This window comes from Strigops habroptila, chromosome 1 (genome assembly GCF_004027225.2).
Source record: "Strigops habroptila isolate Jane chromosome 1, bStrHab1.2.pri, whole genome shotgun sequence".
Classification (NCBI taxonomy): domain Eukaryota; kingdom Metazoa; phylum Chordata; class Aves; order Psittaciformes; family Psittacidae; genus Strigops; species Strigops habroptila.
The window spans coordinates 115,393,998-115,421,545 of record NC_044277.2 but is presented as its reverse complement, the minus strand read 5'-3'; the positions used below and the strand labels follow the sequence as shown (position 1 = coordinate 115,421,545).

The 27,548-nt window shown below is 42.3% G+C and overlaps 1 protein-coding gene across 12 annotated transcripts in view; it reads left to right on the top strand.

Annotated features, from left to right (window-relative positions):
* The window catches only part of KIAA1217 (KIAA1217 ortholog), a 345,281-nt gene extending 317,733 nt beyond the window's left edge, over window positions 1–27,548 (top strand). For 6 of the 12 annotated variants that reach the window (XM_030496694.1, XM_030496711.1, XM_030496684.1 and 3 more), the window contains 10 exons: window positions 5,945–6,075; window positions 6,322–6,469; window positions 8,106–8,607; window positions 9,329–9,509; window positions 14,826–14,980; window positions 15,586–15,732; window positions 19,377–19,496; window positions 22,893–24,584; window positions 25,060–25,182; window positions 25,913–27,548. In XM_030496694.1, coding sequence (XP_030352554.1) covers window positions 5,945–6,075; window positions 6,322–6,469; window positions 8,106–8,607; window positions 9,329–9,509; window positions 14,826–14,980; window positions 15,586–15,732; window positions 19,377–19,496; window positions 22,893–24,584; window positions 25,060–25,182; window positions 25,913–26,407 — 3,694 coding nt within the window. In that variant the 3' untranslated portion in view covers window positions 26,408–27,548. Of the gene's footprint in view, window positions 1–5,944; window positions 6,076–6,321; window positions 6,470–8,105; window positions 8,608–9,328; window positions 9,510–14,825; window positions 14,981–15,585; window positions 15,733–19,376; window positions 19,497–22,892; window positions 24,585–25,059; window positions 25,408–25,912 lie in introns of those variants that run through there. The other 6 variants (XR_003993036.1, XM_030496766.1, XM_030496720.1 and 3 more) reach the window with 6 other exon arrangements.

Genomic DNA, 27,548 nt, shown 5'->3' with positions numbered 1-27,548 from the left:
AGTCAGTTTCTCACTGGAAATGATGATGGAAGAGTCATAAGGGTGCAGTTCTTGACAGCTAAGGAGAGTAAAGCTTTCCTGTTGATCAATGTGTTGTCAGATTAATAAGATTTGTAATAAAAATGGTGCATCTGTAAAGACAAAGTAGACTGTTACTAAGGGAGTCTGTTTTCTGTGAAGAGAAGTTGAATGTGCAGTAACAGTCCATGCTAGTGTATATAATCCTCTCAGCTGATTTTGTAGTCTTAAATAACATTGTGTTATAGTCTTAAGTAATTACCCTCCTGTTCATCATGTTATTCCTGTGTACCTCGTTGCTTAGCTTCTAGATTGTTTGCTCTCTGTGGAAAGAACAATTTGTGTGATGGCTGTTTATAGCATTGCCTCATAAAATGGATACTGAGTGAGGTCAAGTGCATATGGCAATAGTTGTTACAGTTGTTCATTTAGGATATGACTTTGATTGCAATATGGTTCTGGTTTATCAGTGTTTGGAATTTTTTCTGTTCACAGAGTTTCTGCTGCTTCTGTGCTGCTTCATTTGTTAATGTTATAGGAAAATGTCTTACTTAGATCATTCATGGGCTGTAAATGTTAGTTCAACCCTTTTGGAGACATGCTAGAAATAAACATAAAATCACAAAAAAAACCCCTACCAAACCATCAATGGTGTCCAACAAGATTTCTTTGTCATATATTTGCACATTTGCAAGATCAGAGCCCAGTGTGACATCTGACAACAACCAACAACATCAGTTCAGCAGCTGATGGCTGTTAATAGTGAAGAGCATACAACACAAAATTAAACATCAAATGTCACTGAAAAAGATTAACATTCTGTATAGGCACTTTCAGTTAAGCTGATCCCAGTGAAGATAAATAAACAAATGCAAAGCAATGGGGCAAAAAACGTACCATTTCTTAGAATTTCAACTGTTGCCCTCTTGACCTTTTCTAAATCATGCAACTAAATCAGTAGACTGGCCTCACGCAAGACAGGACAGCCTAAGGATTTCTGCAGTACTTACAAAAGTGCCACTTACTCTGAAGTGATAAATCTCAGCTTTAAAAGTTCTCCTTTCTGCTCTTCTGAAGATTATCGCTGGGAAATAAAGAAATAAGAATGTTGGTGGTTTCATGTTGTAAACAGCAGAAGTGTCAGTGTACATTTGAGAGCAAGTTTTCTGTGGAGTACCATTTGTGATGGTGCCTACAGAAGTGTGCCCATGTGTGTCACAGCTGTAGCAGGATTACAGTTCAGAGACACCTAATGAAATCTAGGGAACACAGTTACACGTAGTGTTTATGCACTCTTGTAGCAGTGAAATACACACTCAGAATTAACTGGGTAGGTTTTTTTCTATCTAGTCTTTCGATTCAACATTAGAGATGTCATATATGACGCTTTTGGTGTCGTAGATACTAGTCTTAAAATCTACCAGACCAAGGACAGATGGTGATATGACACATTGGCTAACAAAGTATTTATGTTGTGAGGAGCATGTTAGAGGTATGACTACTATATTGTAGATTGTAGATTATTGTAAGCACTTTAATAGAGGGAGTTTTGTAAGCACAGTAATTTAAATTATAGCCACAGCCAATCTGTCTAATTGGATACGATCCATACTAAGTTACAATTTGTATTTTGTTAGGAAAAGTATCAGACTTTTGTATAAGAGTAACTGTAAAAGAATAACTCAGTAAAAACAAAACCCCGCTTAGTAGTGTTAGAGAGCCACTAGTAGCAGACACTTGGGAAAAGATATAAGAACATGGCTCAGAGCGCATCCCCTGGCTTTTAATGACTTGCAGATCAGGGATTTTCCAAGTCAGAGATGGTATCTTCATATGCAAAAGCTCCACATGGATTGTTTACTTTTCATGAACTTATGCATTTTTAAAAATTCATGTAAACTTTGTTGTCTACAGTATCTAGACGCAATGAATTCTATAGAGTAATCCTTTTCTTGGGTAGAAAGAATCTCTTTTTGTTTGTTTTTGAATCTTTCATCTGTCAATCAATCCCCAAACTCTTACATCATTCACAGCAGAATGTTCACTCTCACCATGCTAGTCATGATGTTATAGACGTTCCCCCACTCCTTTTCCACTTTCTTTTCCCCCACTCATACCTTTTCCAGCCTAAAAAGCCATAGTCTGCTTAGGTACTTCTCTTGTAGAAGCCTTTCTATACATTTTGTCATCTTGTTGCCTTTCTCTATGCCCTTTCTAGCTTTAGGGCACATCTGTTAGATGGGGATAGGGAGAGCAGAGCCTGCAACAGCTGTAAAGGACATGGACACACCATGACTTCACGTGATGGCTTCCCTGTCCTCCTGTTCCACATAAGCTTTCCATTACAAATCCAACATCTCACAAAGGATGATTATCGGTTCAAAGTTCATTACTCTGTATAATGACTTAGGATTTGGGGAGCTTGTTGGTTTTAGGTGGGGTTGGGTTTGGTTTTATTTCTCCTCTTCTCATGAGCATTACTTTACTTTTATTAGGAGTTAATTTAACCTTTGGCTTTTTCCTGGTCAATTAGTATCAGATGGTCCATCTGCAGCCTTCTGCAGTCACCTTGCATTTTTATTCCCCTGAATAATGTAATATCCTTTTGAGATTTTTTTTTTTACTATACTATTCATCCTTTTTTCTAAATAATTTATAATACATTGAAAAGCACCAGTCCTAGCACCAATCCCTGTGGAACCCACCAGCAAACTACTTTCACTGAGTAAGCTGTTCACTGATCCCCTCCCTTTACTTCCACTGCTTTATCCATGAGAGAATTTTTTATCTTGTCCCATGGCAACTTTGCTTTCTTGAAAGCTTTTGCTCAGGTACCTTGCTGAAAACCTTTTGGGCTATAACTTGTCCCTATGCTTTTGTTGTTTCCTTGTGGATTTGTGAGACTTACTTACCTTTGCATTACACAAATCACACTAATTACTCCCTAACACAGTATATTTATCCATTGGTCCACTAATTCTTTACTGTTTATTCTTTATTTTGGTATCTATCAATTACACCAGTCTAGATGTCAGTCTCACCAGAGTACAGTTCCCTGGATAGTCCCATCCCCTTTAAAAAAATGTATTTGTATCATCCCTGACACTTTCCACTATTCTGGTGCCAAAGCAATTTTAATCAAGAAGTTAGATGCTTAATATTAATAGTTCAGCTGTTTCACCCTCGAGCTGCTATTGAACCCCAGGGCACATACCATCTGGCCTGGGTGATTTGTTACTATTAATTTTGTCGGTTTGTTTTATAACCTGTTCTACTGATACTGCAATCAGAGACAGATCCTCTCATGCTTTTTTGCCTAAAGAAAGATATCAGCGTAAGAGTTTGCCTTGGCTCTGCTGGGTAAAACACAGATGCAGAAAAATCATTTATCTTGTATTAGCCTTCTGAAACTGCATTAATGTGAGTTTCTTGTTAATTGGGTTTGCTCAGTCCAATCTCTAAAGCCAAATTGCTTCCCCAGCAATGGAAAAGAAATGCTGGAGACTGCTGTATCTGTTTCAGACTTCAGCTTCTGAAGGCTGAAGTTTCTTTTCCCTTGCAGTTAACCACACGAGGCAGTGTAACATGTTATCCCCTGAGTAATTTGAGGGTCAGTTGTCTTGTTTGATAGTATCACTGTATGGAATGTAAGGGGCTTTATGATGACCTTTCTGTTTCTGTTCAAATAACAAACAGGAAAGAAAGCCCTTGTCAGCTACCTGGAAGTCTTCCCTTTATCCCTGTATGTCCAACAATCAGAAACCTACTAAAACATCGTAACATTGTTCTGTATTTGTTCCTTTTTTTTCCTTTCATCCATGAACAAATTGAAGTTTCTGCCCTTATCTTTTTGGTTGCCTGGTGTATCTATGCCTTTATTGTAAAGGCAGACACAGAGACAGCAATCTGCATTATCGCAGCTTCTTCCATTAGAAAAATACCCTGAGAAACGTTCCCTTGCTGCCATCGTGTGGTCCATTGGATTGTTTCCTGCAAGTATGCTTGTGCTAGTGGAAATCTTGACTCCCCCAGCTTGCTCAAGGCAGAGTCGTAGGAGAAGTGGTCTTAAAATGGGAACAGGATCATTTACTTCCACTTCTTGGTGATCTGTTCAGAAGAAACTTATGATTCTTAATTCAAAATTGTTTTACAATTTCTAAAGTTCTTAGTCTTTGGATTGAAATGGTTTTTTTGCTGTGTGCACTTAATGTTCAGATCCTAATACTGGTTTTGTTTCTCTGTATATCAGAAGTACTAGTGTATTGCAATTGTTCTGTGTGGCTGTGCTGTGTGACCTAAGTGTGGAGTGGTGCTGCAAGAGATTTTCTCCTTTTTATCCCATTACTGTGCACCTATTCCTCTCTTTTCCTCTCTATGTCACCTGTTCACGGAGATGGATCTAGGAAGTGACCTGGCTGAAAAGAAGTAATTTTCTGCTGGATCTAAGTGGCAGTGCTGGCACAAGGGAAATATGTGGAAATGCAAGGCCTGCAGTTGATGCAGAAGGCAGTCTTCCCCTACCCCTTTTTAGGCAATCAGTCCATACCTTGATTCTCTTACAGCAAAACTGCTACCTGAGTGGATGCAAGAAATGAGGCCCATAATAGGTTAAAATGAGTAGCAGGTTTGTCAGTTCAGAGTTTGCTTTACATTGTACACCATGCAATTAAACTGCTTCTTGGAATATTCCTTCTAGTAAATTTGGTATCTCAATAGAGGTGGATTTCTCTTAGAATAAATATTCAAGAGATGACAAGAAATCTGGAGAGGGACTTCTTACAAGGGTGTGTAGTGACAGGACAAGGGGTAATGGCTTTAAGCTGAAAGAGGAGAAATTTAGATTAGGTATTAGAAAGAAATTCTTCACTGAGGGTGGTGAAGCCCTGGCACAGATTGCCCGGGGAAGCTGTGGCTGCCCCATCCCTGGCAGTGTTCAAGGCCAGGTTGGACGGGGCTTGGAGCAACCTGGTCTGGTGGAAAGTGCCCCTGCACTTTCAAGGTATTTGGGACTTATTTATGATCCTTTTAAGGTATTTGCATGGATGTTTGTGTAGTTGTGCATCTCAAGATACAATAATGCATGTCAGGGGGTTTTGAGAAATTTTAAGCTTCTGTGTGGAAACTCCAGCTAAAGCAATGTGGTATCAACTTTAAATGGAAAAAAAAGTGGCTCCCCCCAAGCAAAAATAAAGTTTATGTGTCTGAAGGATTGTGAAAATTCACATGAAGTATGGAAGCATGGAAAAAGTATTGGGAAAGGTGATGAGAAAGCACCAGATGGAGATGGAGGAAGGACGGGACAGCACTGGTTGAAAAAAAAACATCTGAAGTGATTAATTTTTCAATCCAAATGCTGAGTGAGAGCTGCACACAATGTACACTTGCTGTTTCAGTCTGTCTATTCCTGGTAACAAGACTCTGTATCCTGCCTAGCAGGACCCAGCAGATAAACAAGGTTGCATCAAGGGGCCATTAGTGCCAGGTTTTGAGTTCTTACTTTGCTGTTGTGCATTCCTTTGCATGTCATCAGCAATGAGAAAATGCAAGGTGCAAACCAGTACTGGATGTAGTGGTAGACTGTGTCTGTACCCTTCTAGGATTCGCATCCCCAGAGGTCTGGCTGTTAGACGTGTTTCACAACACGCCCCGCCCTTTATAGCACAACTGCCCTGAGGTCAATATGCACTGCACATCTTCAGCCTGTCAGAGAAATCAATCAGTCAGCTTGTTCCTATGCTGTGAGCAGGAGTGTCCAGCATCCTCATTTCCCCTCGTGGTAGCCTGCTGTTTTTTCCGCCTGTGGTGTCAGATTTAAAGATGCCGTAGTTGAGGTTTCTGGGTTAGTTTAGTCCATTCATTTACATGTATTTGACTGTAATGTGAAAGCCCTGCTTACATTTTATGTCTACTTTTTTTGTTTTGCCAGTGAGCTGGAGGCATTTGTTGAGGACCTGAAGAAGGACTCCACTGCTTCCAGCAAGACAGTTACACTGAAAGATGTTGAAGATGGAGCCTTTCTTTTGCGTCAAGTGGGAGAAGCTGTTGCAACCCTGAAAGGTATGTACTTCTCCTTCTTACTTTTGGTTCTTTTCTTTTAACCACAGTGGCTGAGAACAGGTTTTTTGCCTTTGATCTGGGAGCATTAACTCATTTCCAAAAACATATAAAGTTGGAATTAAGGTGCTTATTGCATGGCCCCTGTAGAGAGGAAGACATTCAGCTATTTGACATTTACCCCATCATCCATTTCTCCCCAGGGCTTTTATCGTTTCCTCTTGAGCTTCACAGGTGTTATCTTTGCAGGAGAGTTCCCAACATTGCAGAATAAAATGCGTGCAATCCTCCGGATTGAGGTAGAAGCCGTGAGGTTCCTAAAGGAAGAACCACACAAGCTAGACAGCTTGCTGAAACGTGTGCGCAGCATGACCGATATCCTTACCATGTTCAGGAGGTGAGATTTTTGTTTTGTCCTTTTCCTCCTTCAGAACTAAAGAATTTCCTCAAGCAGTGCTAGTACAGCTTTTGGGCTTGGGTTCTCCCCCTCTTGTCAGGCAATTTCCTTGTAGTATTTTATAGATTCTTTCTACAGCACTCTCAGGGGAAATCAAATTAGCCTTTCCTGTGCTCTGTGCCATGGTTCTGTTCTGACCAAGAGGCCAAGAGGCCCACTCATTGAGATCTTACGATTTTCAATCATAACTAGCTTCCTCTGAACTCAAGACTTCCAGATTTTGGAAGTACCTGGATAAGAAAGCTTACACAGTGGCATCAGTTCCATATGTGAGCTAATTAACTATAGGCCTTTAGCACGATCTAAGCTAACAGAAATCTTCCCTGAGACTGAAACATGCATCTCCAAAAATGTAACAGTAAGAAATAAAAGGGGAAAAGATTCTAATGGGATAAAGATATCCTAAACCTTCTGAAAGAAAGAAATATTTTTCAGTATGCTTAGGAATTCATGCAAATTCTTTATTCTGTTCTTTGCAAGGTAGATGCATTAAAGTTGAAATATTAGATAACATTTGTGTCCACTAAAAGCCAGTGTTTAGCTATGTTTGTCAGACTATATGAGCATCAAATGACTGCTGATTTATATGAAGCAATAGACATTGGATTAATTTCATACTTGAAACCAGTGGGTCAGGCCAAACTGTCAGTGGTGGTGGTCGCAATTTTACTTCAATTACAAGAAAATGTAAGTCATAAGCATTATTCTAAGGAATGTAGGATTGTCGTTGTTTCCATATATCCTGGAGCATATGTAAAATGGATTTGCCAGTACTGGCAGATGGATAAAATGGTTTATGTAACAGGTCTTACAAGAGCCATCATTTATTTTTTCATGTAGATAAGCATCGATATCCTTTCATATTAGTTCCTTTTCTTAAAAATTACTGCAGTTATTTCCTGTCTCGCCCTGTTTGGAAAAAAGAAAACAAACAACCCAATAAGTTATGCATGCCAAAGTTTTACCGAAAGTAATTTTTCTGCAGTTAAATTATGTATTAAGCCTCATAAAGTCTGTCTCAGTAATGGAAAAACTCATGGCATCTGTTGGCTAGATACACTCTGAAGCTCAGTCATTTCACAGCTAGCTGCCAGAAATAGTTGACTACATCCTTAGCTCATCCTACCGCAAACTCTTGACAGACAAGACCTTCATGAAGTATCATTTGTAGGCTTTGTTTTGGCAATTTGCAGGCTGCTACCTCATGTTCTACTTTCTGTGCTAATAGCCCAGGAGCAGCATATAAACTTTAAGTCACCTGATTTCCATTATCCCTCTAAAATAACCCACTGTAACTCATGGTTTGATCAAAAAGTGCTAGTACATCCATGAAGGTTTGTAAACATTTCAAAAGGCACAAACATCCTAATTAGAGTGGCCTCTTTAAAACTCTGAGTCACTGACTGAGAGAAAGCTATAAAATCACACAACCAAGAGGATCAGGAAGAAGAAACACCACTTGGGTATTTTTGATATAGGTGCTTTTCCCTTGCAAAAGTTTATTGTTAATTATTGCTCATGACTTGCCTGTCTGCTAACCACGTGCCATGCTGTTGTGTTCAATTTGGCTGGGCAGACATGTTACTGAAGGACTGCTGCGGGGTGTGGATCCATCCCAAGCCATGCAATACTCTGCTATGGAAAAGGCCACCGCAGCTGACACTCTGAAAAACCAGGAGGAGCTCAAGCATGCCCAGGGACATACACAGCAAAACCTCACAGCAGTCACATCAGAGTCCCAGGTGTCATCAGTCAAGTCAGAAGTCATCCCCTTCTCAACAATGACGGTCCATCATGTGCAGAGCTTGCCTGTTGTCATCCATCAGTCTCAGCACTCATCAGCACTGGTCAACCATGCCCAGGGTTCACCCACTGCAGCCAGCCATAGCGAAGGTGTGCCAGCGGGTGGCCACCCCTCAGCCACCCCTCCAACCGCACTGCAAGAGCCTGCAACAGGATCCCAGCCCACACCAACCATGCCAGCACCACAGGTCTCTGTCAATGGCACCACCATGCAAAGTCTTTTCATTGAGGAAATTCACAGTGCAAGTACCAGAAACCGAGCTGTATCAATTGAGGTATGGTGTATTCCACTCAATCAGTTGTCCTCTCTTTGGGTCTGAGCTCCCAGTCTCATTCCTGAGACTGCAGGTGGGATTTTTAAAATGCATTCTGGGGACTTAAATGCTTAACCCCTAACTACACCGTGCACTTCTGAAGATGCTCTCTGATTATAAACACAACAGGATAATAACATGTAACCAAAATGAGTAACTGTGGTTTTTAACTAACCTTTATAACAAATCTAAAAAAAAAAATAATCTTTTTTAGAGTACCTTATTTCTGGCAACACTTGCATCCGTGGATTGCATTCATTCTTTAAATCTTCATATCCCTCATTATGGAGAGGTTAAAGTGAAAAAGTATAAAGTTTCAGTGGTTTCACACACAGAGATATTGAGAAAATCCACAAATGAACTCTCATGTCTTATTACAGACACACGCTTTAATCACCAGTGTGATACAGTAAGACAATGACCCAGATTTAAATTTCACCTTTGTTCCTTTAGTGAGCAGTGGCCGCTGTCAGTCTGTCATGTGTTTGTGCCGTATCTAGCACAATTGAAGCCAGAACCAGTGTACAATTACTGTTAATATATTTCCTCTAGTTGCTGACTAGAACTGAAAGAATCTATCCATATTTACCTATAATGTTTACATACGGATTTTTTTTTTTTAAGTAACTGATCATAATAGGAATCAGAGAAATAAATAGCTGCTTTACTATTTTTTATCTAGAAAGCTGAAAAGAAGTGGGAAGAGAAAAGACAAAACCTGGATCACTATAATGGAAAGGAATTTGAAAAACTCTTGGAAGAGGCCCAGGCCAATATAATGAAGTCAATTCCTAACCTGGAGATGCCTCCACAGCCAGCAACCCTGGCAAAAGGGGATGCATTGGAAAAGCTAGATGCCTCAGGTAAGGTTTGCTAGAAAAAATGATTCTAAAGAATTGCATATCTGGAAAGATGTTATAGTTGTTTTCCTACTTTCTAGAATGGTTTCAATTTACAGATTTCTGTATTCTTGATCATAGCTGTGAGTATGTTTCTGAGGAATAATGCAGGTCCCATGGACAGGATGCAGTGATTTTGCAGATGCCAGTGTGAGTAACCAGCTGAAGACAGATTTCTCCATATTGCAACTGAGAGAGAGTCCTCTGGAGATAAAGACTCCTCATTAGCAGGAGAGTAAGAGTACACTTTGCTTTTGACAGAGATGAGTGTATCTGTATGCTATACTATATCTATATCTAGTATAGATACTACACATAACTGTGTTCAGTTACACACTTAAAAGTTTAGCATTATAGAGAGCTCTGGAAAGAACCACAAAAAGATTGAGCACAGATGATCTTACCATCAGAAACCTAAAAAACTCTTTTTATAGACAGATTTGTTATCAAAAGAAGATCAAGACACGCCTGAGGTTTCTGAGGGTAAAGAGGCCTTTTAACTTTGCAGAAAATGTTCCAACAAGTTCAAGCAATTGAAAGCTGAAGCTAGAAAAAGCTACATTAAAAATTAGCTGTCAAATTTTAACATTCAGAGTAACTAATCACTAAAGTTTAATTATGAACATACGGGATTCTCTGCCACTTCAGATCTTAAAGCAATACTGTGTTTCTTTCTGAAAGGCTGCTCAGGCACAAGCTCTGTGCATGAATCAAGACCTGCTTATAGAAATCTTTGGACCTATGTAAAGTGGAAAATCAGACTATTCGACCTTAATGATCCTTGCTAACTTCATAGTCTTAAACTATAAATACAACCAATGTTTTGAATGAGTACCTCACAGGTCTGAAAATGACCTGTGATGCTACATAACAGAGTTCTCTTGAGGAAGTGGATAGATATGTAGGAATGAATGAGAGTGATGTTCACAGTTAGCATTCTGGCTGTTCACAGATACGCTGAGTTTTAAGTTGAACGTGAGTCAGGCTGTGACCCCCTAGCAAAAAAAAAAAAAAAAGCAAACATAACGAGATGAAAAGGAATATCTGCAAGACACATGGATCTGCTCAGCAGTGGTCAGCTCTTCCATAGAAATGCCCAGACTCAATGTTTTGGACTTCAAGGAAGACTGAACAAATAGGAGGGAGTCAAGGGGACAGTGATGATAATGACCAGAGCTCTAAAAAAACATCATCTCTTGGGAACAAAAAAGAAAGAACTAGTTTTGTTTAGCATCAGGAAGCAAAGGCTGAGAAATTAAAAAGCAATCTCTGAATATATAAGAACCTCCTTAAAAAAAAAAGACTAACTTGCATTGTGTGGGTAGAACAGCAGTAGAAGTTGCAACCAGAAAGGCCACCTTCTGCAGTCTGCTAGTACTCCCCCAGCATTTCCAGTTAGTATTAAGGGGAATATCCCAACCACCTCCTTTTCATATCCATTATGGACCTTTCATCCAGTAATTCCTCTATACCTGCTCATACCATTTGCATCCCCACTGCTGTGACAGCAAGCTCCCCATCTTGTGTAGGAGCTTTCTTTCATCTATTTTAAACTGATCTCATACCAGCATCATTGAGCTCCCCAGAGTTCTAATACTCTGCAATTTGGCAAACAGCAGCATTCCTTTTATAAAATCATGAAGGCAGTGAATAACCTTGATCATATCCTGGAGGTCTCAGCCTGCCCCACAGGCTCCAAACTGACAACTTGCAGCCTTTCTGGTGCCTCCATCTATGCCAGCTGCTCCCTCCCTTGGCTAGTTTCAGTTGCCCTTCTCTAACTCCACTGTGTCCTTCTGGAGCTGTGGAGGCCAGAGCTGCACGCTGCAGCCAAGGCGTTGGCATGCCAAGGTTGTAAATAGCTGAAAAACAATGCCCTGGGGCTTGTGTACACAAATTCATATAGGATTCAGAGGGGTGTTTTCAGATCCAGCATTTTGTTCCGGGAGCATCTTTAACATTGACAAGTTGTGGCCCCTTGGATGTTTCACAACAAACATATTTAAAATAAATCTCTGTTGAACCTCATAAAATAATTTTAGAATTCTGGCACTGTTCAGTCAGGTTACTGCCTATCAACACAGTTATCTTGTATAATGTGTGGCATAAAAAGTGGGTGAAAATACATACAACATGGGTGCAGTGAGCTGTGACATCTTAAAAAGTGCAGAGCACAGTAACAGAGAAGTTTGGTAACTGACTCGCGTAGTTAACTAATCCACTTCTAGAATACAATTTTGCACAGTGTGTAGCCAGCACATTTAAGGAGAAATTTGTTGAGATTGAGACATTTGCCTTCTGTTGTGCATAATGAATCCTGTAATAGTAACATAAATAGGGAACGGCAAAACTTTTCCTCAATATCTGATTAAATTTCTCACATCCCACCCAACTCTTCTATGATTCGAGATAAAAATTGCAATATCAGTGTGCTATGGACTAGAAGACTGAGCAACATAAGAAGAGAGAGACCACCTACCTACTCATACAGTGCATAAGACATTTTAGCCATAAGTAAGCAAAAAGTCCTCTGTTGCCTTTGCTACAGAACCCAGATAGATCACATTGCCAGAATATGTTGTCTCAGCCATTCTCCAAACAGAACCCAATTAAGAAATTCTTTCTTTTCCCCTGCAAAGAACAAAACAATGTAAAATTACACACTGCACAATTTTGCAGATGGTTCTGTAAATACTTATTTAATATGTCTTTACTTCAACTCATCTTTTTTATCAAGGTTATTCAGTGAAAAATATGGGGACTGTCTCTAGCATGTACATTAGAAACTGGGCTCCTTCGTCTCTCTTTGTGCTTTCATATGTGAGAATGCTCTCATTTTTGCAAGTGCTGAGTGATCAGTAACTTCCCCTGAAGACAGTTTGCTTCTCTGACTACAAAGGCTGCCTCAAGGCAGGCATTATTATTTTGAGATCTTTTTAAGACATGATGGATTTTTTGGCACAAGTAGAAATCTATATGGTGGGAGAAATTAATTCCAGTCTGTCTGTGCCTGTTGAAGAATGCTTCAGCTCAGTGTTGAAGAATGTTTCGGTTCAGTGGAACAGCTGGCAATGAACAACTCCCATTTTGTTCACAGAAGTGTTGAGCCCTTTGGCACCAAAGAAGGTTCCATGAAGTAACGTTTTTGTTCATGGGTAGTCTTGGACTCAGGGAGTTGTACATGGCCATTTACTCCTCCCTCTTTAAATATGCTACAAGAACTCAACCATGGGAAAAAATGTATTAGAATAAGGTCTTTTCCTCAAGTTTTTTCCTCCAAAGTTTGCTTGGGGTTTTTTTGGGTTGGGTTTTTTTTTTTTCCTCCTTCTTATTTAGTTTGGGAAATATAATTGTTTAGTAGAGAAAACAGAAATCCAGCTTTGAAGTTTTGTCTTGCCCAGTGTCGTCACGTTGACTGTGAGCAAACCCCATCACAACGTCTCCTTAATGACTCCAGCTAGGGGATGTGAGGGGAATTAGCCTTTGATAGCCTGTGCTCCTGCCACACTCACTGACAGTTTTCTCTTGCCCGTGTTTATCCTTTTTGTTTTCCCTTTTGGAGATGGAGATGGAGATGGGTGAATGTCTCACAGATATGAAAGAGATGGTAGGAATCATCCTCTCTTTGTGGCTTCCATGTCTCTCATACAGCTTTGCTCTCATTAAGTGTGAGAAAAACTTAATGGGTTGACACCATTCAAAGGAGTAGGGATTTGCACAGGCCCTACATCATAGTCTGCTAAACACCATCTTAGAGAATTACTCTGATTTTACAGCAGCAGATATTGCCTTGGGCTGGTAGAAGTATATCTGATGTTACTAAAAATGGAGTGGTATGTATTCACCAAAGAAGTGGTCTAATGTAAAGTGCATCTGGAAATGCACTCATCTTGCAACCCTGCAAGTGAGTGCCAGATAACCAGGGACGGAGATAATACAACAGAGCATTTCTTTAAGCTTAAGCAGCTTCAAAGAACATTTGAGCTAAGAAGGGAGCAAAGATGAAGCTGGGTCAGACAAGGGCTCCATCCAGCCCCAGGGGCCAGCCGGCATGTTGGAGAAGCCTGACACAGCCCCAGGAGTGGATGGTTATGCAATAACTTGCCTAGAGGGAACGCTTAGCCCTGAACAGCTGGGTAATCGCAAAAGCAGGAGGTTTTATCGTTCTGAATTATATTCATTCCAGCTGTTTATGTAACACTGAGTAGCTGCAGAAAGGTCGTTCTCTTGCTCTTGAAAACAGACATTGTAAGCAGCAGTGTGAAAATGGTGGCTGTTGCCATGTGTGATGCTTGGCCTGTGACCAGAAACACAAAAGGACAGGTCATGAGCAGGATAATAATGCTTCTGGAAAAAATGCCCAGTGACATTGGGAAGAGGAAGTGGCAGCTGGATGGGAAGCATCTTGGGGGAGGTGGGATGTGACAGTTTGAGAAACTGGTCTTCCCTTGGAAGACTCTTCTCACAAAGCAAGGGCTCGTTCTGCTCAGCTGTTGTATTTGGTATTTGAATCTTCACAGGCTAGCAAAATATATGTAGGCCTCTTATATTATAATTCAAAGGCAAAACTGTGCATTCCTGGAATAGTAGTAAGTAAAGTGAAAATAAATACTGTGTCTTAGGAGAGGAGAAAGTGCAGTTGCCCCTGGTGTTCCCCTGCCCTGCTCAGGGGCGAGAGGACTATTGAACTTCAGAGGTGGCATCTCTAGAGCAGTGTTCACATTTTCCCTTTCAGCCTTTGTCTGAACTTAGCTAGTTTTGTCCGACTATAGGATGGACAAAACTCTTCAGCTCCTCTCATAGCACCTTGCTGGCAGCACCTCCCAGGCAGAGCAGAAGCGTGTGCTTGGGTGCTTCAGAATTGCTGACAGTAATGATCAGCCTCCACATTTGGTGTCTAGGTTTGTTGCCATGCTTTCAAAGGAGACTATAGGGCACTATTTATAACCGGGTACCCAGCTGGACCTGTACTTTACATGCTCCTTCATAAGTGATTGATTTACGAATGTGTGCTCTGCTATCACACTTGTACACTGAGGGCTGAAATCCAGCCACAGGGGCATGGAAGACAGTTATGCTGAAGTTTTCTGGGTGAAGTGACCCAGTTCCTTTGTGCAAGTGCAGCACTGTTTACTTTCACTTGAGACGGTTTCTACTCATATATATTCAGCATCTGGACCCTTTAAGACATTTTTTTCCCTTTCCAGTTGAAGCAGGGGTGTGAATACTTTTCCCCCTCCTTCGCCTATGCTCACTTTGTGCTGCTGTGTCTACTTGCAGAAGAAGTTCCCGACGGAGAACAGGATAATGACAGGCTGACCAAGTCTCCACCTCCTCCACCTCCACGGCGCAGTTACCTGCCAGGGTCAGGACTAACCACCACGAGATCAGGAGATGTCATCTATGCCCCCAGAAAAGAAGCTACTGCTGTCAAGGTTTGATGATTCAGGCTCTAGGCAATCAGACTGTTGATGAGTGGCTGGCACAGAGAAACATTCCCAGGCTTGGGCTGTGTCTGCAAACCACTAAATAAGTTGAGACAGAGCTACATCCTGGAGAGATACTGAAACTGCTTACCAGGAAAAACTGCTGTTAGGCCAAATGAACAAGTAAGGTTTGATCAGTTCTGTTTACAGGAGTCTTGCTGCTCCTATCTCCCAGCAGTGTAGAAGGCAAGCCACAGGCTGCTTTCATTTGGAGGGGTAAGAAGATTAAAAACAAAAAAAGCATGCCTTATACAGATGGGAAAGATCAGCTCAGATTTGAGAGCATTTTAACAGAAATGCTGTGAATTAGTTTCTGTGGGCTTCCTTTCCCCATCTGTTCTGTTCTCTGAAGGAAGTGGAGGGAAGTCCAGGTTAGGAAGCTTTTTAATTTGTGAACATCCTATTACATCAGCAGTATTGGCTGCTTTTGAACTGATGATGAGGAAGAGGGACCTTGCAAGGGGTGAATTGCAGTAGTACTGAATTTTCTGCGTTTGCTTGCATCAGGAGGGCTCCGCTATATTGTCTGTCTGTGTTTTCTCATCCCCTTGTAGGAATGCAGTGAAGACATTGGGCAAATAGCACAATCCAAAGCTCCTAAAGAGGATCAGGCATTGTCTCGGAGCACAGGGCATGCCGTAGCATCAGCTGCAAAAGATGAAGAGGAAGAAGAAGGAGATAAAATAATGGCAGAATTACAGGTATGCCTTCTGGGCTGCACATAGAATCATAGAATGGTTCGCGTTGGAAAGGATATTAAGGATCATCTAGTTCCAATGCTCCTGCCATGGAGGCAGGAAAACATGAAGACATCTGTGCCTAATATCACTTCTAGGGCCCCAGCACAATTTCTAGCTCAGAACATGAAGGATACCACGTCTGTCAGTCTCATGTGATCCCACTTTATTGCACTGGGTGGTGCACATTTTGTAAGCGCCCCTCAAATTTTGTTCAAGAGGTCTGGAGCTGAGACAGTGGTCAAGAATGCAGTGGTTGCCACTGCAGAATCTTACACACATAGATGGGACAAGTAAAATATTGGTATGCATTTGGTGTGGCTGTCCTTGGCCTAGCATTTTTGCTTAGTACCAGGAGCTGAAAGCCCATCATTCATGTTAACATTGGTGGCAATAGGGAATATGGGGTCTGCTCCTGGTGGGCTGTGCTCACTTGTTCTGCGCTATGGTCCAATGTTTCCCACAGTGTTGGAACATTGAATCATTTGCTGTTCCCTGTTGTGTAGCTGGTACATTACTCTGCCAGTGGCATAGAAGTAGTTTTCTCTTGCTGGTCCTTCGCTTGATAGCACATAGGCTGATTTAGTTCAGTGATGGCAATGCTGCAGTAAAAGCCAACTATTTTACCTACCATTAGTGAACTCCAGCTTCCTAAGGGCACCCTCTGTCCTCTTCTTTGCCCACAAAGGAAAGGACATGTGGATCAGCTTAACTGGCTATAACTTCTGATGTTGGGGTGTTTCAGAGCACATCATGATATGAGATGATCCCTGCTGGCCACCTGCCAAAAGGAGGGTTTAGTGGTGCCTAGGGAGCACATGCAGCATGGGAGATGTGGACATTAAGCACTGGTAATTGTTACATGTGGTGGGTGCCCCTTTGCTCAGCCCTCAACCATCGGTCCTTCGGACAGCTGATTTGCAGGGAGCAAGAACAGCGCTTGACCCTTATGCCCCTGTTTGTGTGTTAATAGCTAGAGCAACAGGAGAGCTGGGGACAGTGAAACTGTCATATCCTCTCCTGTCTCTCAGAAAGTAACCCAGCTGCCTTGCAGCTGGTGACAATGAAGTGGAGGTTAAGGTCTGGAAAGGAGGGGCTGAGAGGAGCTAAGGTAGCTCAATAGGGAACGAGTTACGCTACTTTTGGAGAAAAGCAATGTTCTTTTTAAACCAATACCAAAATACCAGTTATACTTTAGAAGGTTGACTGAGTACCATGTTTTAGAAAGGGCAAACTGCTTGATCCAGGAGCAACAGGCTCGTTAGTATGATAACAGTCACAGGCAGGATAATGGAAAATCAGGTATGGGGTTCGATCAGTGAAGAACTAAAGGACAGATGTAAATAGTTATGCTCATAAACACAATGTAATCGAACACAGATCTGTCAAAGCAAACAACACCCTTTGATCAGGCAACAGGTTCGACTGCTTAAAGTGAATTGTATCCCTATAAACATTTTTTGTAAGTCAGTCAGTCATTCATTTAATCAAACATCATACAACATTCTGATAAAAATCTGGCACCACAGAGTATAAATAACCCCAAAACCTGTCACAGGAGGATTGAGAGCTGTCTGGCTCTGAAAGTGCTGCCCCTGGTGCAGGTATTTATAGTCAGGTCCCTTAGGAATCAGCTACAGGCCCACTGTCACTGTCTTTTCATCAACAGCCTGGAAATAAGTTTCAAATCCTTACTGTTTATATCATCTTAATTCAAACCAGTGAAGTATGAGAGCAGGGAGACGATAGCCATCATTTAATGGTAATAATACATTCACTGAAATATAAAGTCCACATGAAGAACAACAAAATATAGGCCAGACCACAACTGCATGTCTTGGAAAGAAACAGGAGTTACAGTAACAAGTTAGAGTCTGCTTTGGGTGTAGATGTGAGAACAGGGAGTGTTTTTATCTCTGAGTTCAGGATCAGTGAGATCAGCACTGGACTGCTGCATCCATGACTAAGTATGCATGCATCTCTCATTTGAAAAGGCTATTAAGAATGTGAAAGTTCAGAAAAGACTTGAATAAAATGTGAAGGTACATTCATGGGAAGAACCTTTTTAATCTAGCAGGAAAAGGCATAATAATGATCAGTAATCAGCTGCTGTAGTATAAACTGTATTTGGACACTGTTATAGATATTGTGGAGCAAAGGTGATAAATAAATTGTCAAGGGGAATAGTGGATTCTTCGTCACTTAAAGTCTGAAGGACTTTGAGGATGCCTTTTTAGATGTCTAACTCAGAAACACTCAGAAACACATGTGAGACATCACTGGTCTCACAGGTGAGTAGCTGCAGAAAGTCTGTACGTTACTGTGAGGGTGGTGAGGCACTGGAACAGGTGCCCAAAGAAGTGGTAAATGCTCCATCCTTGCCACTGTTCAAGGCCAGGCTGGACAGAGCCTTGGGCGACATGGTTTAGTGTGTGGTGTCCCTGCCTATGGCAGGGGGGTTGGAACTAGATGATCTTAAGGTCCTTTCCAACCCAAACCATTCTATGATTCTATGATCTTGTATTATGAGGAGCGAGACTACTTTTTCTGATAGTTCCCTATCATCTTAGGTACTCTGGTCTATAAGCACATATAAATAGGATGTAATGGAAAACCAGAAGGAACTACACCCTGATTTTTGCACTGGATTTTTTTCATGATTGTTGCTTTTCTGTTTTTGCATAAACATGCAATATATATGAGTACAGTATTTAAAGAACAGGCCTGATTCTAATCTATAATCAGGGTTATTAATTTAATAAGAGTTGCGAGGTACTAAATAATTTCCCTAATACATGGTATAAGAATATAATCATCTTGTATGTCACTGTGTGTTTGACTCCTGTAAGTACTCCTCCCTCATTCCTCTGGCTGGCAGAAATGTCCTGCCTGAACATCTCACCGAAGACAGACCATGCCAGTAGAGGCCTGCAGAAATGGAGGTGATGCACACTTGGGCTGCATATCATGCTGGTGGCACTGATAGTTCTGCTCCTCTGGATGTGGGAGCCAGTTGGATAGAGAAACCCAAAAGAAATAGAAAGAGGAGAGCAAGATGAAGGGAGGAAAAGTCCAGGCCATGCCCTGGGATACCATGGTCCACAAGCCCATATGTTGGGACTGTGAGCATCTGGAGCATTAGTGAGGACTGTGGCAAAGACACACGTTTCCAGGTCTAAGGTTTTGATAGTGGTTTTGTGTGAGGATAAGTGGAGTTAAGTAGCTCTTGCATGATTATCAGACACTAGGCAGTAGATACTTCAGAAGTCCGAAGTTTTTCAGGGGCTTCCTACTTAAGTTTGGATAAGTCTGTAGCACCTCTGTATGCCTTCATCTCCCCATCTGTAAAAACACAAATCAAGCTCATCTCCCTGCAGGGAGTGTTGAGGTCAGTGTGATGAGTTAATGTGCAATCTTGGAAGATTGGAAGGAATGCCCTATTTGTCTTAGTCTGATACTCTAAAATCTCTATTATTTCATGAGCTCGTAGATAGTATTATTGAGCTGTGAATGTTAAAAAGAAATGCTCTTTTTTTAGTTGGTCATCTCCAGAGATTTCTGTGTAAAAGCTCTTGGTCTCCTGATAACCTGCAGTATTTATTTCCTAGGCTTTCCAGAAGTGCTCTTTTATGGATGTAAACTCAAACAGTCATGCTGAACAGTCCAGAAATGATACACATGTTAAAGACATAAGGCCTGGGACTTTAATGCATCACAAGGAAAAGAAGGTAACACGTGGCATTTGTAAACATGCCACCCAGTCTTGGCATAACCTTCTTTTCTTCAAAACTAATCTTATATCTTGTGTCCTGTTCTCTCTAACCCCACCCACCACTGCCCAGTGGTTTTCTTCCCTTTATCTCAATATGGCTCAGAAATGCCCATATGGAACATTATATCAATCTGCATTATGTGTCTCATCAAGAATTGTGCAATGGTTGCATGAAGTTTTATGATGCTGTGAAATCACAATTAAAAGAGGATCCATCAGTTTCTGCCAAAGAGATGCTCATACTCCATAGGACATCCTTCCAGTGCTGTTCTGGCAATGGATGATGAAGCATCTCTCCTAAGGCATGTTCTTGTCTTGAGGGGAATTAGTGGTTCCTCTCAGTCTCAAGAGCCACTTTAGAGAATTTCCGCTTTATTTTGTTTCATTTGTTGGTCCCATAAATAGTTACTAGATATTCATAAATCCCATTCAGATTATTAGAAGACAGAATCAAGGTGGATGCGCCAAATTTGCCCTTACTCTGAAGGTTAATGCCCAATATTTACTTTTCAGTCCAGGGACTTACTTAAAAGAGTTGCCACATTGGCAACTAGTCTGGGGCTAGAGCCAAGTTGGGGTGAATTTCATAGCTATGTCTGGACTGGAGTTGGCAATTGAGTTGATTGGTCTTAGTGGGCAGCCAACGTGCAGGATGAGGAAAATGACAGATATTTCTGCCTTTGCAGAGCTCTTTTTTTTAAGTTGAAGAATAATGACTTGAATCCTTGCTGGGTTTAGGCGGTCGTGCAGGCACAGCATTTCAACTTTGTTAGGCATTTTGAGTGTGTATGCAAACCGGAAATAGCAGCAATAACTTCTCTGATGTAGCATCATGTGTAGTTTCCCAAGAATTTTATAGGAGACACTTCACTTCAACTGCATTTAACAGAAACTGAGGCAGGGAGAGAGAAAATGGCTTTGCCAGGTCCCCAAGGCAGAGAAAACCCCAGCTGCCCTAACCACAGTGACCTGCATCTGCATAGGGCACTGCAGCTGTAAAGCACAAGGTGACACCTAGATGGTGTTGTCTGATATATTTTTAGCATCCAAATCTATATCTCTGCCAGAAGGTACTGCTGCCAGGCCAGGGCATTGCAGGCAGGGACTTGGCTTGGAGCTGCCCAAACAGCAGTTTTGGTCTAAAGCTGCAAACATCCAGCTGGGAGAGGGTGCAAGTTCATGGGTATGAGTAAAAGGGAAAAAATTGCTTTGTTGTGGAGTGTGTAACAGTGTTATGGAGGAAAAAGTAGTGTGAATGTACCTCTATTCGTCCTCATTACCACTGGTGTCAGAATGAGAAGATCATACTGTTTCACGAAAACCTGGGTCACCACTCAGGACACTGCACATCTTGCAGCACAAATGTTTCTTTGAAAGGTGCTGCCAAGGAACTGCCATAAACTGCTGTTCATGTGAATAACATGGAGTCCAGGAAATTAAGGTTAATGGGACCTGGTTTTGTCATCTGACATGACAGAGTGTTTGTTGGCTTTAAATATGGTGCCTTATGGTCATGATAAACTCATACAGGAAGTGGATTTTGTTGTGGTTTTATTTTTTTCAGTAGAAAGGCAGCAGTTGCTAAAATATGTTGTACAATGATACCATGTGATGATGCACTGGTGCTTGGACAAAAAACTTGCTAAAAAAGATACAGAGCAGTGGGAACTCAGTCACTGAGTGAGCATATCCACAGGCAACAAGTGTCATTAAATGTCCTGGCCTAATTCTGGGAGCTTGGACATTTAACAGGACTGGGAGTTGTTTACCATTTTGCAAGTCTGGGCCTGAGGTGATCACAAGCCCTGGTGTTTTGCTCTGATCCCAGCTCTCAGCATGAAGTGCAGACAGCGTCTGCCTGCCCACTGATGCCTCACTGCCTGTGGCTGGTTTGTGTGATAGCTGCTCCTAATTTAGAAATACAAGGGATGTCAAGGTATCTGTGGAGCAGCTGCACAGCCTTGTTACTGCTAGTAAGCCTTGGTAGAGATGAAGTGTGATTCTGGTCTATTGCTGACTTTCTCACTCCAGTGTTTTGACTGTGTGTAAAGTTTATCTGTGTAAAATCCTCAGCATATAAGAAAATACCACAAAAGGCACTTTGTGAACCTCTGTATGCATGGGGAGTGCATGCACCAGCCAACCTGTGGTTTTCTGTACTGTCACTCATTCATCTCAGATGGGAGAGCGACTCTCCTGACTGATCGATCTTCTGCGTGTCTCGATGCTCATATAAGTGTAATCTGTCCTGGTATGTTAGGAGTCAGCTTCTGGTCTCAAGCAATGTCAGCAGTAACACTTTTGGCTTACTGCCTTCAGGCACTCTGAGCTGGATTCATTTCCTTCTTGGTGAGCCATCTTTTGACTGCAGATTTCCCTCTTGCTCATTCATACATAGGCATGGTGTCTCTTCAGGTCATTCCCTCACCCTGATGATTGGTGTTTATCCTAAGCTCTCACTAGCACTTAACAAACCAAGCCCCAAAGAAAAGCCTGGTATTACGAAACATCGTCTCCAGGGGATGTCATTTTGGGAATATACTACTTTTGAGCTAGTGGATGACTGCTCTGCATGGTGTTTGGAGTTGCTTCTATAAATGAATGTAGCTCAATGTTTCACTCCTCTGCATTTCCACAGGCGCTGCAGGGTGCCATAATAATTTTGAAGGAGTACTTTTAAGCTGCAGCAAGGATTTGTAAACGCTGAGGCTGTGATGATATTAACAGTGGTGGAGCATTGCTGCTCAGGTGTGAGCAGCGTTAGAAGCAGCAAAGTGTTGTAAATGGAAAACCAGCTTGTGCCGGTACAAAACTTCCTTTCGAGGCTAGCCAGACTCTTGCATTTGGCTCTCTGCTGAGCTAGCCAACTGCAGGGCCCTGTTGTCAGCCCTTCCACCCTTCCACATCACCCTCCCTTTGATGTGTCCCAGCAGAACTTAATCAGATACTGTGAATCTTTTCAACTTCAATCTTAGACAAATAAGGGATATGGGTTTTTTTAGCTGGAAAGTGAACAGGTCAAGGTAGCTCTGTGCTGGAAATCAGGTAATGAGCGTGCTTTTGCATAGTCTGGAGGCCTTGTTTAAAACAGACGTCCTAGGTAACAACCCATGGTGCATAGCACAGAGCAGCAACATCATGAGCTGTTCTGCCAGAATTTGGAATTTTGCCCCAAAGACAGGCAGGACTTGGATGACAACGTCAGACCTGCCTCTGCAGCAGTACACAGAGTGGTGAGTTCATGAGGTCTGCGCTTCCCCTGAGAATACGGTGATTAATTTTGGGGGAAAAGAAAAAAGTCCTGTAAAGGTGACAGCCCTGAATAACTGAGTAATCCGACTTTCCCCCTTAGGTGTATGGGGCTACAACAGGATCTCCCACAGATAGTGACCATCCTAAAGAGAAGAGGGAAGGGAAAACTGAAGAAGAATTGGGTTCTGATTCATCCAGCACAGATGACAGTAAAATTGGCTTTTCAATGAATGACAGTCCTACATTTAGCAAGGGTTTGTTTGTAGACAGTAGAGACTATTCTAAGAAAAACCTTCAGAATATGAACACAAGCCTGTCTGGCATCAGTTTGCCAGAGGATGACAAACGAAGAGGGGCTCAAGATATTTTAGGCTCCCCTTTCCCAGCTGTTGAAACTGGAAAACAAAAGCCAAACTACAGACTCTCACAAGATGCTCACCAGGACCTGCCGCAGGGTGAAGCATTGCAGAGCACAGGCAAGCATATCCCCGTCAGCAGCGTTGTCCCTCTCATGAGGCACACGCAGGAGGCTCCAGGACCTCAACCTTCCTCGCAGGAGCAAGACGCTTCTGCAGTCAGCTACAATCAGGTTGTGCTAAGACCCAAAGTGTCCAGGAGTAACAGTGTGAGCAGCACTGAAGAGGCAGACTCTCCTCCAGCTAGCTCTCCAAGTGAAGACAACCCACCCACAGAAAACATTGCCTTCATGATTACTAAAACAGCCGTGCAGGTCCTGTCAAGCGGGGAAGTTCATGACATAGTCAGCAGGAAAGGTGGAGATGTGCAGACAGTGAACATTGATGCAAGGAAGGACGTGGTGTCGGAGAAGGGTACCCCGGAAAGCACAGACAGTGAAGAGCCAGTGGTGTGTCTGGACAAAAAACCCGTCATCATCATTTTTGATGAACCAATGGATATTAGGTCAGCGTATAAGCGGCTTTCTACAATCTTTGAGGAGTGTGATGAGGAGTTGGAGAAAATGATGACAGATGAAAAGATAGAAGAGGAAGAGGAGGAGGAAGAACATGAAGCACATGAAATCTCTGAGAGCCAGAAGGAAGAGCCACCGGTAGTTAATGACAGAAAAGCAAGCGCAGAGTACTCAGCAGCTCCTGGTCTCAATGAGCAGTACGTGTTTAACCTTCAGTCTTCCTCTGACTCCACAGAAACCAAACCTCCTGGAGAGGAGGAAAGCACAAAGATGAATTTCGACAAATACCGTCAGATCTATGGGCTAAGCACAGAAGCCAACTCGGACTCTGCCGACCAGTTTGGAAGCAGGCAGGATTCCAAGAAAAAATTCAAGTTCAAATTCCCTAAAAAGCAGCTGGCTGCTCTAACGCAGGCGATACGGACAGGAACCAAGACTGGGAAGAAGACCTTGCAGGTTGTGGTCTATGAAGAGGAGGAGGAAGACGGGACTCTGAAGCAGCACAAGGAAGCAAAGAGATTTGAAATCATCAGGTCTCAGAGCGAGGACAGTGACAAAAGTCCTTCTGGGAAGCAAGAGGGACCCTTGGGAGCTGTGGTGTCCCTGTCTAGGACTGATGAAATTCGCCAGAGCACATACCGAACGTTAGACAGCCTTGAGCAGACCATAAAGCAGCTGGAAAACACCATCAGTGAAATGAGTCCAAAATCTATCCCTGAAAGCATATTCAGCTCTGAGGGAAGCACTGTCCCCTTCTCTGCCCAGATAGTACCACAGACCCCACCCCGAGAGCTTGTAGTGCTGGATGAGAGCCTTGCTGGCGTAGAGCCCCCTGCGTCAATCCCAGCCACTGCACGTAAGGTACCTTAGTCCAAGAAATCAAACCTCCAGCTGCTTTCTAAAATCTGCAATAATCACCATTAAACACGAGGGTCTTGTGATTTGTTTGCTTCCTTTCAGGTGGCTTGTTTGGGCTCCCCACGAGGTGTCTAACAGCTAATAGACCATTGGTTTGGTTGTTTGGTTTTATTTTGTTGTTTTTAATCTTTGCTGCTGATTGGTGATGGGCAAATGCCGGGGAGCTGGGCCAAATAATCCGCTGTGTGAAATGACAAGCGTCACTGACATGAAATCCAGGCTGATCAGTAGCTGAGCAGTTTTCTCCATTTGATTCTGGGAATTAACACCCGCGGTGTGAAGCTCCTGAACTTTCCCTGCATGTAGTACTGTGGCTTTGTTTTGGGCGCATGGTGTGCAGTCTCCTCTTCAAGCACACGGGTACTGATCACTCCTCCTCCTTTGTCTCCCCTCTCTGCTCCTCCACTCTTTTCTGCAGGGCTCCAGCGCTGCCTCCCAGACAAGCCGGATGCCGGTCCCCATGGCCGCAAAAACTAGGCAAGGAAGCATGGAGAAAGCAGGCAAACAGCACAAGCTGCAGGATCCACGCCAATACAGACAGGTAGTTTTACCCTAAACCCGTGTTTGGATGGACATTTGGTGGTGTTTGTTTATTTAAAACCTTCAGTAACTGACTGAGATTATACCAAATAACGGATGCCTGACTTTCGAGTGAGGTCTAACTGGACGTCCTGGATCCTGGGGGCATGACAGTATCTACTGATCTTTTCACCATGCTTGTGCATGCATGTCTGCAATAAAACACCTGCTGTTCTTTTGTTTTCTCTTTGTTGGTTTGTTTCTGTTTTGTTTTGTTTTTTAAACTGTGGTATTCATCTGTAATTTTAAGATGTCAACTACCTGTTTACTTTCCCTTTGGTCAATGTGGCGGTTCCTTAGGAGAGCTGGGAATGCTTCTGTTCAGAGAGCCTTTACAGGAGGCCTTGGACACTAACTGTTGGTGTAATAGGTGGCAGTAGATGCACATTAACTCTCCGGCCGGACATGTCTCTTCACACGTTAATAACCCAGAAGCATGGCCAATGTAGTGACCGGTCTATAACCCAGAGATTGCACCTTCTCACAAACGCTTTGTTGGCTTTTTCTCTCCTTCTATGCACTCCTCATTGGGCACTTGGGGTTTTCTACCAGGTCCAGTCCATGGCAGCAAGACTTAGCTCAGGCCTTGAACTGTTAATTCTTACTCTCTGTAGGGCTATTTTCCCAGGTCCTGTTGGTTTACCATGTTACTGGCTTTCTGACAAACTGTCTCCTGCCGTCTTTATTTGCAGGCTAATGGAAGTGCTAAGAAAGCTGGTGGGGACTATAAGGCTACTTCCCCTACCCTACCTGCTTCTAAGATCCCAGCCTTTTCTCCCACTTCTGGGAAAAGCAGCTCAGCACCTGCTTCTAGCGGTGACAGCTCTAACCCTCTTAATCCACCCACTAAAACCTCCATTCCTTCCTCTAACCTTCTCGGTCCTCAGACAGGTCGCATAACCTACTCTACCTCCCTCATCCCCTCCGTCCCTAACGGCTCCTCCAAGTTCCAGAGCCCCACTTACCCAGGGAAAGGTCACCATCCCTCATTCTCACTACAGACTCAGAACGGCCGGGCACCCCCTCCTTCCTCCTCTACCTCCCCCCCCTCCTCTACCTCTCTCACTTCCCTCAACCAAGGTATGAAGAGCATCAGGACAATCCACACACCTAGCTTCACCAGCTACAAGGCACAGAATGGAAATGCCGGCAAGTCCACCCCATCCACGGCCAAGGAGCCATCCTAAAGGCTGAGCACAGCCCACCTGCAAGCTCACCAAGGCTTTTTGTTCAGTTTCAAAGAATCCGCAGCCAATATTTTAACCAGGGAATGTAACCGTTTTGCTGTATTGCTGGAGGCTTTATACTAATCACGTGCTAAATACTGAGTTACTACACTAGGTTAGAGTGGAGCTTTTTGGAAAACTCTGTTACCGTTGTAATGATAAAAGAGCATTTCCTTCCTATATAGGCAGCACCTCTTACAGTAAAGTGTGAAGGTGTGTGAGTGAGCTTGACTGTGTGTGCACGGCAGTGTACCGAGCATGGGGAAATGTATGGGTAAAAAATATAGTAAGTTGTTTTGTATAAAGCTATTTTTCATTATGGGGACTAGAAGTGAACAGAGATATACTAAAGTGTGATTATACACAACTGTAAAACTGAAACTAAAATATTTTTCTTTTATTTTGGTGTTATTTAGCTTTGTTACAGATTTCTATTTTTGTCAACAAATATCATGGTTCCTTTCGAGATCTTTTTGCCAAAACATTTTGATACTATTGTGATGTACATTTGAAAGTAGTATGCTGGACAGTAAACCTCTGCACAAGAAACAGAACCAGACTGGTCTGAGCGTGTATGAGGCAACTCAACCTATTGCACTGCCATTCAGATTATATTTAAGAATTTGCCAGCCAAGAAAAAAATAATAATAATAAATAGTTTCACACATAGAGGTAGTTGCTGATTACTTTTTTCTTTTTCCTTAGCTAAATCCACCCTTTTCCTTCCGTTTTCTTTTACTGAGACCTGGTAGCCCATTAATGTATTGCATTGTGGATTTTAAAATGTACACTTCAGTACTGTTCTGTATACTGGCAAACTTTTGTACATATCTATAAATATCTATAAATAAATAAATACTGTATGTGGCTGGGCACATAGAGTAGTTTTACCACACCAAAGTTAATTTTTATGCATGCTTAAAAATATATATGGGGAAGGGTTGAAAAAGCTGGATATCAATCAAATAGGAAAAAAAACAAAGCAAGAAGCTTGCACAGCTCCTGGTTTTGTAAATAAATTTATTTGTATAACACCATAATGTAATATACAGAACTATGATAAGCAAAGATCTTTACAAAAATAAAGGGCTGCATGCTTATA